This window comes from Tachysurus fulvidraco, chromosome 26 (assembly GCF_022655615.1).
Source record: "Tachysurus fulvidraco isolate hzauxx_2018 chromosome 26, HZAU_PFXX_2.0, whole genome shotgun sequence".
In the NCBI taxonomy this organism is placed as follows: domain Eukaryota; kingdom Metazoa; phylum Chordata; class Actinopteri; order Siluriformes; family Bagridae; genus Tachysurus; species Tachysurus fulvidraco.
Window position 1 is genome coordinate 11181028 of NC_062543.1, and position 16563 is coordinate 11197590.

General features: G+C 40.1%; 1 protein-coding gene across 3 annotated transcripts in view; it reads right to left on the reverse strand.

The window, feature by feature from the left end:
- The window catches only part of abr (ABR activator of RhoGEF and GTPase), a 113452-nt gene that overhangs the window by 57573 nt on the left and 39316 nt on the right, over positions 1-16563 (reverse strand). For 2 of the 3 annotated variants that reach the window (XM_047808954.1, XM_047808955.1), the window contains exons 2-4: positions 13133-13308; positions 4243-4341; positions 823-1008 (exon numbers count right to left, since the gene is read on the reverse strand). In XM_047808954.1, the coding sequence (XP_047664910.1) occupies positions 823-1008; positions 4243-4341; positions 13133-13308 (461 nt within the window). Of the gene's footprint in view, positions 1-822; positions 1009-4242; positions 4342-9846; positions 10316-13132; positions 13309-16563 lie in introns of those variants that run through there. The other variant, XM_047808956.1, reaches the window with a different exon arrangement.

A 16563-nucleotide genomic window follows, 5' to 3' on the forward strand; every position in this document is an offset into this window, starting at 1 on the left:
ACACACACAGACACACACACACGATGCACACAGAGACGCACACAAACACAATGCACACAGATAGACAGAGACACACACACACACACACTCACACAGAGCCCTGTCCTAACTTTATTACAGAAGTCTGAATAAACCACATTAACACCAACTCATCAGACACAGACACCACAAATTAAAATTAAGCCTCAGAACTTTTCAATTAGAGAAGAAATTACCCTGAAGTTACATTAGTCTGAGGTGACCCTGCAGTTACTGACCACCAAGTTACCCCAAAGTTACAAAACAATGAAACGACAGAACTGTGAAGTTACACAAGCCTATGGTGCAGAACCATGATGTTTCAGAGCAGTTTAGTTACTGAAGTCTACAATCACAGAATCCTGAAATCCAGTGAAGTCACAGATGCCCTAGACATGAAAGTGTGGGAATTGTTTAAAGATATGAACAACGCAGCAAAAGCAGAGCTTCCCCCGATACATATATCTATATCTGTCTATCTATCTATCTATCTATCTATCTATCTATCTATCTATCTATCTATCTATCCATCTCTCTCTCTATATATATATATGCTTTTTGAGGAGATTCGCCTGTGAGAACAGAGCTTCCCCCGAAACATATATCTATATCTGTCTATCTGTCTATTTGTCTATATATATATATATATATATATATATATATATATATATATATATATATATATATATATATATGCTTTTTGAGGAGATTTCCCCAAGAACAATAAGAACAAAGATAGTGATGATACGTGACATCTGTCCACCAAGAAAAAAGAAGAAAAAATAAAAGCTCAGATTCTCTCACCAGCTTCTGGAAGAGGTGTCCGACTGTGACTTTATCGTCCCACTGCTGAATGTTGGGGAAAAGGGCATCGTAAAACTCCTTATGGATCTCGTAGATGTCCTGGATCTTGTAAAAGATGGTTTCGATCTGCTCCAGTGTAAGCACGGGCTTGGACGTGGTGGCCGTTGCCTTCAAAGGACGCATAGGCTGAGGGGGCAGAGAGCAAAAAATAGAGAGAGAGAGAGAGAGAGAGAGAGAGAGAGAGAGAGAGAGAGAGAGAGAGAGAGAGAGAGAGAGAGAGAGGTGTGAGGGAAATGGCAATAAGGAAGCATCTTGAACATTCTTTTTAGAACATTTGTAGGTAAGCGGTTTCGAGTTTATTTGCCATGCCGTGAAATTAATATGAAAGTTATGAAAAGTAACTGAGAACTTTTTCATTTCCCAGCTTCATGTTTCTGTGTATGGTTTTCCTTCCAAGCTAATGGAAAAAAATCGAACAATCCAGGTGACTCATTGTTTACAATAGGCTGTATCCATTCCATCTCCACTATTAATGGTGGTTTTATAATCGAACCTTCCCCTTATCTACACTCACACTACCCAACACCCTAAGCACCAATACAGACCTAACCCGCTAGATTAGATTAGTTTTGTCTTATTGGGCTTATTTCTTAGACTATAGATCAGTGACAGGCTTAATAATATAGCCAACAATTGGGGCTAATTTATAAAACCCTGCGTTGCTGAGACGTCTGAAACACGGCATCAGCATGGATCGAGATGGCAGGCGGGTTTAATGAGATGGATTACTAATTAAACCCAAGTTTTGTGTGGTTTGAATGATCAGACCTGATTAACAGCTAGATGATTCATGTGTTTGCTTTACAGAAGAAACTTGGTAATGATTACAGGCTTGCCTCTGAAGTCCATTTCTAGTTGCTCTTGTTGTCTGTTCCTGGTCCCATGAGTTACAAAAAGTTCTGAACAGTGGTTCACTTACTTTCATTTAAAGTTAGTAAGAAATCCCCAACTTGGTGCTGTTAAACCACACAATGCAACATCTCTTAGAGCTGAAAATTAACCGGACATTTTTTTTTTGACCAATCAGATTGGAGAATTTTGGGTAACACATCAAAGTCAATTTGATAAGAGTCCTTGATTATTCTTTTACAAATACTACAAAACTAGTTGTGTATTATTTCTTTTGACAAATCCGGGTTGAAATTCTTTGTTTTTGTCTCTGCTGTATTCTTTAACAGATTGTTTTCTGCCATAAATCATTCTGCTTTCTTTTCTCTCACTGATTGGAATATCTCTGGGTTCCGAAATAGCACATTAACTCGGAATTTCTCCTCGAGCAGATTACGAGACATCCTGTGGTTTATAGCAAGTAATTCATATCTGATTGAGGGAAAGCATGCACCAGGATGTGTTGTGTATATGTGTGTGTGCTATGATGTTTTCCCACCACACCTCTCCTGTCGATAACATAGCTTTTCCTGTTCCAATCCAAACGTGTCCAAAAATAACATAATCGCTCTACCTATTAGTCAGACTGGACGTGAACCATATACATGTTGATGCAGATAATTCTAAGTTTTCATGATTCACACACAGTCATTGGGGATCTGGAGACATATTTGCACCACTCACTGTCCAATCAGCCAATCATCATGTGCACCACATGGTGCCACATTGGCTGACTGATCTACTGGGATTTTCCACACTCAATAGTCTAGAAAAAAAAAAGTGTGGGCTTTGTTGATCGGCCAGACCGGTTCGAGCTGACAAGGTAACTCAAAATAACCACTCTTTACAACCGTGAAGCATGGTTTAAAAGCGTCTCAACCATGAGACAGGTGAGCTACCATAGCAGAAAACCACATCAGGATCGAACTCAAAGCTGAGGCTAACAGTGGGTACAGATGAAGACTGGATAAACAGCGCATGGTCTTTTTTCATTGGGCACTAACGACGACTTCTTTGTGTTACAGATAAAAACAAATCTGGCCATAAATCCAGTGCCATAATTTGCGCTCATGTTTATAAATACAAATAGCTTTAGCTGGCAGCATGAGGATAAGTCTAAACGACTTGGATAAATGAACTGCGCGGTTTACAGATGTTCTTTTCAGAATGAGTAATGTTCAGCTACGTGAAAACGTGAGAATATAAATACACTCAGAGAAAGAAACGACACTAACCTGACTCAAATAACAATGAGGAGAAAAATCATTACATCATATCAACAAAAGATACACCAATGAAATTAACATATTTTTCATTTCACTGTATTAACGCACTTATATAGCTAACAATGTTTTTAGCCTAGTCGGCTGAGCAGCTGACGGACGTTTGTTTGCTACACCCATTTGAGCATCATGACTATAATTTGTTGCTGATTCAACAACATTTAATGAGAGAGCTGCGATAAACGGATGTCAAAACATCCCAGCTAGCTAATTGTGATTAGTAATGCATTTACCTTCTCAAAACAGCACATTATATCATTAATATTTTAGACTTGACAAAGACTTATGGGTGACTCGATCTTCCTGATTTCTGCGTGTAAGAACAGTTTTTCCGTGTTAAAAGTTAGAAATTACTTGTAACATCAAACGCAGCAGTAGGGTTTTTTTGTTTGTTTTTTTATCTCTACATCAAGTGACTGCAGCACTGTAGTACTTTCGTTTTCAATCAAAAATCATTATCTTGTATATAACTCACTAGGCGAATCATGTCATCGCTAGCACAGACGTTAATTTCTCATAGAAATAATGGAAGCACAGCTTCACAACCACAACCATCTCACTAGAAACATATTTAATGTGTTTCAGGATGATTTCTTTGAACAGTATTTAATCCAGACACCGTGCAGTGTACCACTGAGTAAAAGTTTATCACAGCTGATTGGCGTCTAATCCGTTTTTTTCTATGATGCGCTTTTGATATTTCTTGTCTCTGAAAGATCTGACTGACAGTCTGAGTCAGTAGATGTCAGTGAAGAAATGATCACACTTATGCCCCATTTTCTAGTCAAGCTGAGGTTGACAGTACTCGTGTGGTTTGCTTTCTGCAGAGAGGAAGTAAAAATTTCGAGACTGTCACCACGCTCCCAGTCCACAAATTCAGCTTTATTTGAAAAGTTTCACGAACCAGTACGAAGTTATTTACAGTTATTTAATTCTCTTTTGGTCAGATGATTAATGAAGCTCCCAGTGTGCAACTTTCACCTATATAGACAGCGCTGCAGGAAATGACATCAGCAGTGCACTTGTGAAACTGACAACGTTAAAAAGAACGGGAAGTGGTACTCATAGTCTAGCCTTAAAACTGAAATCCCATGCACTCACACATACCCCCACACACAGAGATGGGCATTGTTAAAGAAAAGCGTTTTGCAAAATGGAAGGTTCCTTAGTTGAAGGTGCCAATACATACCAGCAGCAGGGCATCGAGCTGGTTGATGTAGATCTCCTCACTGGCCATAAAACCAGAAAGTACCAGCTTCTTCATCTCCAGACCCTTCTCTGTGTTGAGCTGACAAAGACAAAGACCAGAGTCAGTTTATTTTACAATATATTTTATTTTCATCGATTCACTTAAATATTACATAATAATAATAATAATTTAATATAAATATTTCATCCATTAATAATAATTCTGCGATCAATAAGGTTAAGTACACCGTCACCTATCATCAGCATGTCACTGTCAGTCCTTTCTCCATTGTTTCTACATTAAAGTCCAATTCAGGTGGTAAGAAACCTTGGCATGTTTGTTTAGGAATAATAATTAACCTGGTATAAAGATCAACCAATCTGGAGTGAAGAAAGTTGTGAGCACAATGTTTCTAACAGGACTGCAGTACCTGATATCTTTTGACCTTATGGGGACATTTATCTGGTCCCCATGAAGGAAACAGTTTAAAAAAAAATTAAACAAAAAAGAACCTAAAAGATTTGTGTTTGTATGTGTTTATATGTTTCAATGTGTTTAAAGAAAAGGTCAGTATTGCCCAAATTACAATGGCCAAGCATCCAAATCTGAACAGGAGAGAAAGCTCTAAAAGGCAACTTTCCGGGACACAATGACAACATTGAGGTCAGGGTCACAGTGATTACTTTTCTGGGGTCACAGTGATGACGGTCTGTGTCACAGTGATGACAGTCAGTGATGACTGTCAGTGTCACAGTGATGACAGTCAGTGATGACGGTCAGTGTCACAGTGATGACAGTCAGTGATGACAGTGAGTGTCACAGTGATGACAGTCGGTGATGACTGTCAGTGTCACAGTGATGACGGTCAGTGTCACAGTGATGACAGTCAGTGTCACAGTGATGACAGTCAGTGTCACAGTGATGACAGTGAGTGATGACTGTCAGTGTCACAGTGATGACAGTCAGTGTCACAGTGATGACAGTCAGTGATGATGGTCATTGTCACAGTGATGACAGTCAGTGATGACGGTCAGTGTCACAGTGATGACAGTGAGTGTCACAGTGATGACAGTGAGTGATGACTGTCAGTGTCACAGTGATGACAGTCAGTGATGATGGTCATTGTCACAGTGATGACAGTCAGTGATGATGGTCATTGTCACAGTGATGACAGTCAGTGATGACGGTCAGTGTCACAGTGATGACGGTCATTGTCACAGTGATGACGGTCAGTGTCACAGTGATGACGGTCATTGTCACAGTGATGACGGTCATTGTCACAGTGATGACGGTCATTGTCACAGTGATTACAGTCAGTGATGACGGTCAGTGTCACAGTGATTACAGTCATTGTCACAGTGATTACAGTCAGTGATGACAGTCAGTGTCACAGTGATGACGGTCATTGTCACAGTGATTACAGTCAGTGATGACGGTCAGTGTCACAATGATGACGGTCATTGTCACAGTGATTACAGTCAGTGATGACGGTCATTGTCACAGTGATGACGGTCATTGTCACAGTGATGACGGTCATTGTCACAGTGATTACAGTCAGTGACGACGGTCAGTGTCACAGTGACGACGGTCGGTGTCACAGTGACGACGTCAGTGACAAAGGTCATTGTCACAGTGACAACGGTCAGTGTCACGGTGATGACTTCAGTGACAACGGTCATTGTCACAGTGATGACGGTCAGTGTCACAGTGACGACGTCAGTGACAACGGTCATTGTCACAGTGATGACAGCCAGTGTCACAGTGATGACAGTTCATTTTCTGGGGTCACAGTGATGACTTTTCTGGGTTGATGCGTGATCACCCCACAATTAAATTCAACACTGTCCTTCTGTAGGTACAGACAGAAAAGTGCAAAACATTCAAGCATAACAACAACAAACATCCACAGGAGGATGAAGTAATAATTCAATTAATACAATTATTGATTTGATTTACTAGAAATTAATAACGTCATCTTAAAAGATGATGCCTCTTACGGCCAGAGAACTACTACAATTAGTGTGTGTGCTGTAGAAATACTATGATCATTTTGTTGGGTTTGTTTAAAGAAATCTAAAATTACAATAAAATAAATTGGTGCTTTATGGCATGAGACTTACTGTAGTCTCAACCCACTGCTAATTATCTGTTATGTATGTTTTCAGTCTTTAACAAACAGAAAGTGTAACCAATCAGTAACAGGCAGTACTTCTAGCTCCGCCCATGAGTACCACTAGTCTCGAGCAGTTGCCAAAACCTGAACCTTTGACATGTTTTAAAAAAAAAAAAAAGTTTCAGGGTTTTGATTCAAAAACATCCAGAAAAAGGTACTAACCCCCTTCTTGTTTGCTTACTTTACTGAGTAAAAGTCATGACACACAACTTAATGCCCCAGATACAGACAGAGAGACACAGAAATAGAAAGCAGATCTACTTTTCATATTCAGTGTGTTATATCATTTAACAGACTAACCCAACAACATGCGTTATTTAACAAGCTCAGAGCGCCCACGGGGCTAAATATCAGACCAAAGCACAAAGTAATGAGTGGCCTGTAATGCAGATTATGGCATATAAAAGAGCAAACAGTGACTGTTTATTATATAGAGGAAACGTACCACCCCGCTGACTAACTGCTACTAAACGAGAAAGCTGCTAAATATAGTGACAATTTCCTGACCCTACACTCATCCCGCTACACTTTCAGGTTGTGAACAGTGTGTGCTGGGTGCCTATACTTACCTCCACACACACACAAATACAAACTCAAACACACACATACACATACACACACACATAAAACTAGCATAAACGTTATTACCCCAGAGAAAGTGCTACTTTTGGACTTGTTTTTAGTTTTTTCTTTTATTTCTTAAAATAGATTTAGCTTTCAATGTTTTGTGAAAGTCATACTAGCTGACAACATTGATGTATATATATTTCAACAAGTGGAGGAGGCTCCATTGTGATCTGGGTTGTGCAGGGGCATCAAACGATGGCTGGGTATGTGGACATGTTGCAGTAGTCATCCCTCTTAACTGAGGGCCCTTGTCTGTGTGGTAATGACTGGGTGCAATTCTTTGTGCAATTCACAACACCTGCTTGACAAAGGACTTCTTCCAGGACAACCACGTTGCACTTCTGGACCATGCTGCGTGTTCCCCCGATTTAAATCCCCTTGAAAATGTTTGGGGATGGATGGCAAGGGAAGTTTACAAAAACAGACATCAGTTCCAGACTGTGGAGGCCCTTTAAGAATCCATCTTCACCACATGAAGCAACGTTCCCACCAGCCTCCTGGAAACAGTTGCATCAAGCATGCCGAAAAGAGTGTTCAACAAGAACGGTGGTGTTACTAACTACTGAGTCCTTTTCTGACACTTTTAGATCTGTTGTGGGGTTTTTTTGGGCTTTGCTCAGCTGATGAACAGCCTGTGTGATTTGCCTTTGGAATGTTTCCACCGGTTTTAAGATTTTGTTCAGGAGTGTAAATTTAGTGGACTATTTTATTTTATTTTTTATATACAGGAAACTAATCTAACATCCTCACGACAACAACAATGATGACGTCACCTGTTCAAAATTGCAGTCAATTACATACCCTGGTTAATTTAAGCAGGATATCTATCAAATCTGGTTAAGCCTAAGCTGTATAACCGGTGTGTTCACTGTAAATGTGTTTTATACTGGAGGAACATCCTGAACAATAACCCCCAGTGTTGATTTGAATAAAAGAAGCAGGACATAAGAAGACAACTTGCCAAACACGCCAAAACTTTTGAGGTTCAGAAGCCAATGTCTCCATTACACGTGCTAAAAACAACAAGACAAAAGCCCCATTCTTTAGATTTCTCCAAGCTGGGATTACAGCGATCCAAAGGGCTACTGTTTGAACGAAGTGTATCGGAAATCCGGGGCTTTGTGCTTCTCATGAAATGCTCTGGATACAAACCAAAATTCATCTCAATGAGTTTTCCCATCAACCACTTGTATGTGAATAGTCTGAAAAGGAACGCTGATGATGCATGGTATACGTTTAGACTGCAGATAATAATGGGCTAAATCCAGTTTATTGACCGCGTGAACAGTAAGACCACATTAAAACTGCACACTAAATGGTCAAACGTTTGTGAAGACACACATATGTGGGTCTTCGAAAAGTTTACCACACAATTATACAAGATGTCTCTGTATGCTGTAGCATTAAAACTTCCCTTAACTGCAACTAAAAAGTGTCCGAAGACAAGACTCCTGTTCACAAAGCGAGAGTCCAGCACTGAGCCCTGACTCGGACTAAACCCCACTGAATAGCTTTGGGATGAACTGGAACTGGGTGAGGACTTCGCATCCTGATATCTCCCTAAAAGCCATCAAAAAGATTCGTGAAAGCTTCACTGTTTATATTGATTTCTTTTTTTGCAAAATCCACGAAGCATCAACATGAACACATTTACAGCATTTAGCAGACACCCTTATCCAGAGTGACTTACAACTGAGCAACTGAGGGTTAAGGGCCTTGCTCAGGGGCCCAGCAGTGGCAGCTTGGTGGACCTGGGGTTCGAACCCATAACCTTCCGATCAGTAGCCTTAACCACTGAGCTACCACAACCACAACACTTTCAGAGCAACGACTGCTGGAACACACCTCTGTTTGTTGCATGAACCTTTGGGGCATGTTTACATGTGCTAGATATGAAGCATGTTTAAAAACTTGTTTAAATGTTAAAAACAAACAAACAAACAAACAAAAATAAATTTTGTTTAAAACAAAGAAAACACTTGCTACAATTTCTACAAAAAATAAATAGATAGATAGATAGATAGATAGATAGATAGATAGATAGATAGATAGATAGATAGATAGATAGATAAAATAAATAAATAAATAAGAAGCATTAAATAAACAAATACATTTTATTATTTTGTTTATTGATTGTAATAATAATAATAATAATAATAATAATAATAATAATAATAATAATAATAATAATAATAAAAATTGAGGATGACCAAATGTATTTCTGTAACGTTTTGAGAGAGAAAACGTATAATAGTATGTGTGTTTATCAGCATCTGTGGATATATGTATCAATCCGAAACGTCTGGTAATTTCTTAATGAAATCTTCAGTGATGTGTGTTGTGCTCCATGACGAGGTGAAGTGCACCAGGAACAGTGTTATCTCAAGTGTGTGTGTGTGTGTGTGTGTGTGTGTGTGTGTGTGTGTGTGTGTGTGTGTGTGTGTGTGTGTGTGTGTGTGTGTAGGGGGGTTCTTTATCTCTCATTCTATTGACTATAATAAAACATGAAAGCGAAGACAGTGATGGTCCTTGACAGCCAGGGAGTTAAGCTATAAAATATTACTATCAGAACAAACACACACACACACACACACACACACACACACACACACACACACACACACACACACACACACACACACACACAGTGATGTCACAGTGTGAAGAACGACAGACATTAAACTTCTTCTCTATTTTTAGTCGGTGAAAACCACAGCGAGCGCGCTGCCACTTATCAAACTGCAGCAGCAAAGAGAAAGAAAGCTTTCATTCATTCTTCGTTTTTCCTCTCGTTTATTTCTCACCTTAAACTCGCCCGGAGTACACGGCATGTCCAGGTCCACCTCGTACTCAAACACATCTTCATCTTCTAAAACTTTGTCCAGGAAACCAAGCACCTCTTCTTCTCCCTCCTCCATTCTGTAGCCTTATCAATCTCCCTCTCTCTCTCTCTCTCTCTCTCTCTCTCTCTCTCACACACACACACACACACACACACACACTTTTGTCCTTCTTTAGTTCCTTGTTTCAGCTCACGACATGCTCGCCACACTCCATCGGTCTTTCTTTTCTGTGCCTAATCCACAAGATTTCTGTTTCCTCTCCTTTTTGCTTATCTTCCTTCCCCACGCTTCTTTCTCTCAGGTTTTTTTTTGTATAAACAAAAAACTTTCTTCGTTTTCCAAAAAAGTGGCAGTGCATGCACAGCTCTCTTCCTTTCTTGACTGCACATGTAGCCACACACCCACACACCGGACCTCTAACTCAGACGGACATTAACACGCCTCCCCATGTCTCCTCCCCCTGCTTGGTCTTCGTCTTCCTGTTGTGCGTGTGCATGTGTGTGTGTGTGTCCTCCACTTCCTTATTGATCTATATACGTCCTCTCTCTTTCTCACCTTCAAACACACAAACAGCACCAGAATAGAAAAGTCCTCAGAAGTCAGTGTTGTGGGTTTTGTGTGTGTGTGTGTGTGTGTGTGTGTGTGTGTGTGTGTGTGTGTGTGTGTGTGTGTGTGTGTGTGTTTAGTCCAGGGCTGTAGAATTCTCATGAATTTTGAGCCCTAGACTTCAAACGCATTTAATCACTAGATTACATCAGCTTAATCTAAAGTTTTAGCATTGCTATAGTAACAAGTCTTCCTTCACTTCTTTAGGTGCGTGTCACTAAAACGCACAGGCTTCAGCTAACTGTGTACCCGATGAGCAAAAGCATGAAATCCCATTCTGCTTCATCTCCTTCAAAAATCCATACACACTCACAATACGTCTTTCAGTGTGTAGCCTTGTTGTGTGTGTGTGTGTGTGTGTGTGTGTGTGTGTTTGTTTGTGTGCTCCATCGTAATCATGTTACCGCCACGCTTCACGTGCACGGTCCTCGTTCGATCAGGAGTGTAGTGTCCAATGAAAGCTAGAAAAACTATCCTAAAATGCTCATTAACTGAAGTGTCCTTGTTGTCCGACACTTCCCATGAGATCAGACTGAAGAAAAGGAGAAATGTGACCAAACACGCAATGTGTTGTTTAACACCGATTCCTCTTTTTAGCAGGTCTTCTGTTGCAGATCGATGGGAGTTTCTTCACTCAGGAACACAGATGCATGGCTTTATCAGTCAACACTAACGACACGAAGTACGATTTAATTAAGACGACGCTCTGCATTTCTGTACTAACATATATTCCATGCTAGAATAGGCCCTTGTGCCTGCTCTCCAAAAACATGACAACGTGTGACGTCAGTTCACATTTCTTCAGAGGAACTGCGGAGCCGCACGACGCTGGAAAAGCCCACAAAAGCCCTGAAATTTACAGTATGCTAAAGTTTCAGACCATGATTCTGCTTAACTCAGCATGTTCCTTCTTCACAGATGTGTGATTTTTTTTAAACCAATAACCTACACCGGGCATCACCAAATGGCGGACCGCGGTCTGGATCCGGACCGAGTGAGGGAGTAAGGAGAGGTGGAAAGGAAAGAGAAAAAGGGAGCTGCTCAAAGCTCTGCACTTTTCTTTTATTCAGTAAATTCTGCCTTGTCCTATTTTACCTGAAATGTTCTTTTGCCTAAGGTTCCTGTGTTATTAATGTAGTTCATGTTTAAAAAAGGGGCAGCTCAAAAGTCTTTTGTTTAATTTGTTTTCTTAAAGATTAAAAGCACTTTTATTTTATTCAGAAGATTCTGAATGTTTTACATTACATGAAATATAGGCCCTAAGTTCAGGCTGCTCAAAGCTGTGTTTGCACTTTTTATTTATTTTATTCAGAAGAAATTCAGTGTCTGTTGTCTTTTACTTGACATGTAGTAAAGACAACTACAGTATTGTTTTCCATTCAAGTGCTAGACAAGTTCAGACTTTTGAAAACACTTGAAATTTAAAAATAAATTATATAGAAATGTATGTGCATTATTGATTTTATTAACACGAGGGTGCACTATTTTAAGTGACAATATAAGATTTGGACCTTTGCTGGGAGGAAATTTTAGTAACTGGACCTCTTTGAATTTTAATTGAATACCACTGACCTACAAGGTGGGGAGAAATTTTAAAGGCAGAACTTTTAAAGCGCATCTGCTCGAGACCACATCCTGTGAGAATTGTAACACAACCAAAAATATTTTCAATACAGAAATATTAGATAGCAACTTCCGGTTTACATCTGGATGCAGATAAAGTATGAGGTCCTCAAAACAAAAAGAATGAAAAAGCAAAAAAAAAAAAAACACTGAAAAACACTGCCAAACGTTTTTTTTCTTTTTTCAAACGTTTCACTTGTGCGTTTCTGCAGCTTGACCACTAGATGGCGACAAATATGTTTGTGTTTTGAAGCTCTATGAGAATCTAAACTTCATAAGAGCAGACAGGAAAACAAAACAAACCCAGTTATACACTGTAAAGTTATAGATTTTATGACATCGGACTATCCGCACACACACAGTCTCTCACGCCTGCACTCGTTCACAAATAGTCCACTGTGAGGAGTATAGAGGAATAGTGTTGTGTAACTGCTTTGACATTTTCATCAAACACTAGAGTTTGAAAGTTGTAAGAGGAGACTGATCTCACACACACACACACACACACACACACAAAGAAACGCCAAATCTACCTAGACAAGAAGTGTTCTCTATTAAAATGTCTCCAAGCATTCAGGGATATCTTTTTACACTTTGTGCTACGTACACAAAACTGAGCTAAAGCAAGACAAAGGGTCAATGACTCAAACCTCTGCTGTGTCTGAGTATTAATAATCAGAGACATGGTGTCATGGTGTAGGAGTTGAGTTGTGAGTTTCTCGTGGTGTGGTTAGGCCTGTGCTACACTAAGAGGGTGTGTGTACATGTCTGCATGTCCGCTGTTACCATTGTTTGAGTGCAGTGTTAAAGGAATAATCCTGAATCAGCTGCTGAAACGAGTCTGAGTCATATGAAGGGAAGTTTTGAGAAAATGCTATTTAGATTTCTTACAGTAGCTTCGGGTTGCTCATTGGAATTTGTTTAATGTGTCGACTGAGTCAATTAAATTGATTCAGTGTCTATTTCTGAAACGAAATCATCATAAAACAAAATCATCGTTACACACACACACACTTACCCCAGGAAGTAGGCCCTCAGGTGGCGTAGGAGACACTGCGTCTCCATCAGGCCGTACACACAGCTGTGGGGACATGGTGGGAGACTCGTCAATGAAGGGCATGGTCTCGGAGCCATCTTGAGACTTCCTGTCCTCTGCTCCGTCTCCATCATAACCGTCTGTGTTATAGTTAAAATCTGCAAGTGGGGAGACAGGACGTGATTATTAACCGTGACCATGAGACGAGACGAGTTCCTGCGTCCCTTTTCACACCAAAGGTTGCAGGTTCAATTCCATATAAATCAGCACTGCATAAAATAAAATAAAAATCTCAAATAGAACATGACAAGAAGGCGCTTTGAAGACTTTTGCCACACTTATCGACCAGAGGTCCAACATATACTGTAAAGAACTAGAAGAATACTAAAAAGACTCTGCTGCCTCTTTTAATAAGAAAAAATATAAATTAGGAAGAGAAATCTACAGAAAACACACTCGGCCAAGTCCTGCTGTTCCCACGTGCTGGCACACACAAACACACCGCCTAAGTAACGGTCCCTGGGGGCGGGGCCTATCCCAGTGGCGTCGCCGGGGCTGGTTACCGTGACGACTGGCGACAAGCAAGTGGAATCCGGTATACATAAATTTCTAGAATATCAAGATGCGCGCACACACACACACACACACACTCTCTCTCTCTCTCACTCTCTCTCTCTCTCTCTCTCTCTCTCTCTCTCTTTCTCTGTCTCTGTCTCTCCTTTAAAAGTGTGTGAATAAAAACAGGAATCAATATTGGACTACTCAATTGGTGGCCCTCAAGGTAATTCTTGAGGTGTGAAAAAGTGTTTAAAAAAGACGTCTCTATAATAAATTTAGTACAATTATGAAGCGACACACATTCTGACTCTTCCGTTCAGCACGAGCCGCAGTCGCAGCACAGAGCAGGAGTCACGTGACGTTAGGCGAGTGGCCACGTGAGACGTGATGACTGACGGATGAATAATAATATTCCGTCTGTTAATTTTTTCCCTCAGGTGAAGACACATTAACCCTATTCTTCCACCCTAGCTCTACTTACACGTGCGAATCGTCACTCACACATGAAAACAAGTACTCACACGTCCCTCACAGACCAGCACGTGCGCCACTGTGTGTGTACTGCACTGACAACATACACACCCGATTGCACTGCTCTTGTGAAGTCTAAAAATGTCATTTATTGAGATGCCAGTTATTGAGATGCTGTTGTAGTTTAAATAGCCATCTAAAATCATTTGTTTTGACAAAAAATACCATGTTATTTTAAATACTGTGAACTATTTTTTGTTATATGCACTTAAGTCTCCGTTAAATTAGTTAAATTCTAAATGAGTGTGATGTGACTCACTGAATTATACATTTATAAGCTTACTCCAGTGACTTACGGAGCAAAAATACAACATTTGGGCTCCTATATTGTTGTTGTGTCTGATCTACAGACTGCTGAGTGAAAGCAGTGGAAAAGTTTTTGCTTTTAACAGAAAATAAGCGGAAGGCAGAGCCATCTTTCCATCACTCGTCTCTCCGTCTTCCTCGAATCTATAGAATTACGACAACTGCCCTGGACTCAGGAAATAGATCGACCTGCTGTCTGCTCTTTACCCTGTGAATTATGGGAAATGTAGTCTAGCTACTGCTTAATACTAACCTCGACTTTAATAGGACTGAAAGAGGATTCAACTGCATGTGAACTTTTACGGAAATACAAACGATTTAAAGTGTATTGGGTTTTTGGGTTTTTTTTTTTTTTTACAGTGCATGCGAAAAATAAGAGGAAGCGCATGAGGCAAAATAGCCATGCAAACAAAACAGAAGTATTTCCTTACAAACAATAAAGATTAGTAAGTAAAACTAACCGCAGTATGATTTGTGTACAGGCAAATACACAACAGGGGATGTACAGTACACAGTGACACTAATCCCACACAACACTCTATGTCCCTTACAGGAGACGAGGACTGGAGCGAGTCATCAGGAGGATTTTATTAAACTGGAGTCGAGGAAGAGATCATGAACTGTCTGTTTAAGTGGAGGTTCGCATGAAGATCTGTTCTTTACCTCGTCATCAAATGTCAAGTACAGTGCACACATCGAACTGTCACCTCATTCTCTCTGTCTGCCTCTGTCCGTCTTTATCTCTCTGTCCATATCTCTTTCTGCCTGTCTCTGTCTATTGCTCTCTCTCTATCGGTCTCGGTCTCGGTCTCTGTCTCTCTCTCTCTCTAGTATTGTATCTATTTGATTGCTTTTTAACACTATTGTCGTTGTGATTATTACAGTTATTATTCTTTCTTTTCTTTCTACTTTGTTCTCTTGATATTTATTGATCCTTAAACCTCCAGTCACTGGCTTTAGCAACACAGTAAACACCAGAGTCATGCTAATGAAGCTCAATGAATAAACTGTTTTACTAGCTGTCACACACACACACACACACACACACACACACACACACACACACACACACACACACACACAACACAACACACACCTTACCGTCTGGAGAGAATAAAGAGCGCAGGATGCACGCAGCCTCGAAAAAGAAAGCCATGCGCTAGCCGCTCAGCAAATATCTAACACAACATCTCTCTCTCTCACACACACACACACAAACACGCACGTAAATCCTATTCAAATTGTTCATGTGGCAGTTACAGGACCTGTGTGAGGAACTGCTGTGAAGGTCATGCGATATTATAATACAGTCAGCTAGATACATTACACACAAGTGACATTAAACACATACACGTACACACACAACTATTTGCAGTGTATTATTACAAACACACAAGGCCTGTTTGTTTACGTGTGTGTGTCTCAATATCACTCTCAATAGCTCCAGAACTCTCTCTCAACTTTAAGTGTTTCCGTAGCTCACCTGTGCTCACTGTTTGTGTGTGCATGTGTGAGAGAGAGAAAGCGTGCGTGTTTGAGAGAAAGATGATAGAGAGAAACTGTGTGTGTGTGTGTGTGTGTTAAACCCTCAGAGTCAGACGAAGCTACTGTCCACTGTAACCATCAACCTACAAACAAACAATAAACAAATGTACAGAGTCATTTCTGCTTACTCATCCTGCCTCTGTACATTAGCAAACAGTCAATAAGGCAGCAGAGGGGATTTTGTGTGTGTGTGTTTTGAGAGAGAGTAAGAGTGCAAGAGGGAGAGGTGTGTGTGTGAGTCTTTGTGTGCATGTGTGTTTTCATGTGTGTCCGTGTGTGTGTAAGCGAGAAAGGCAGAGACATGACAAGAATATCACAATACTTGTCTAATTTCCTCTGTATCTTTGTTTGAATTTTACACCACATTAAAACAATAAAAATTAAAACCATTCGATTTTTTATTCTAAACGCAGCAGATTAAAAAAATGACTGTAGCGTACAAATAATTTTTATTAAATACAAATTTTGTTTAG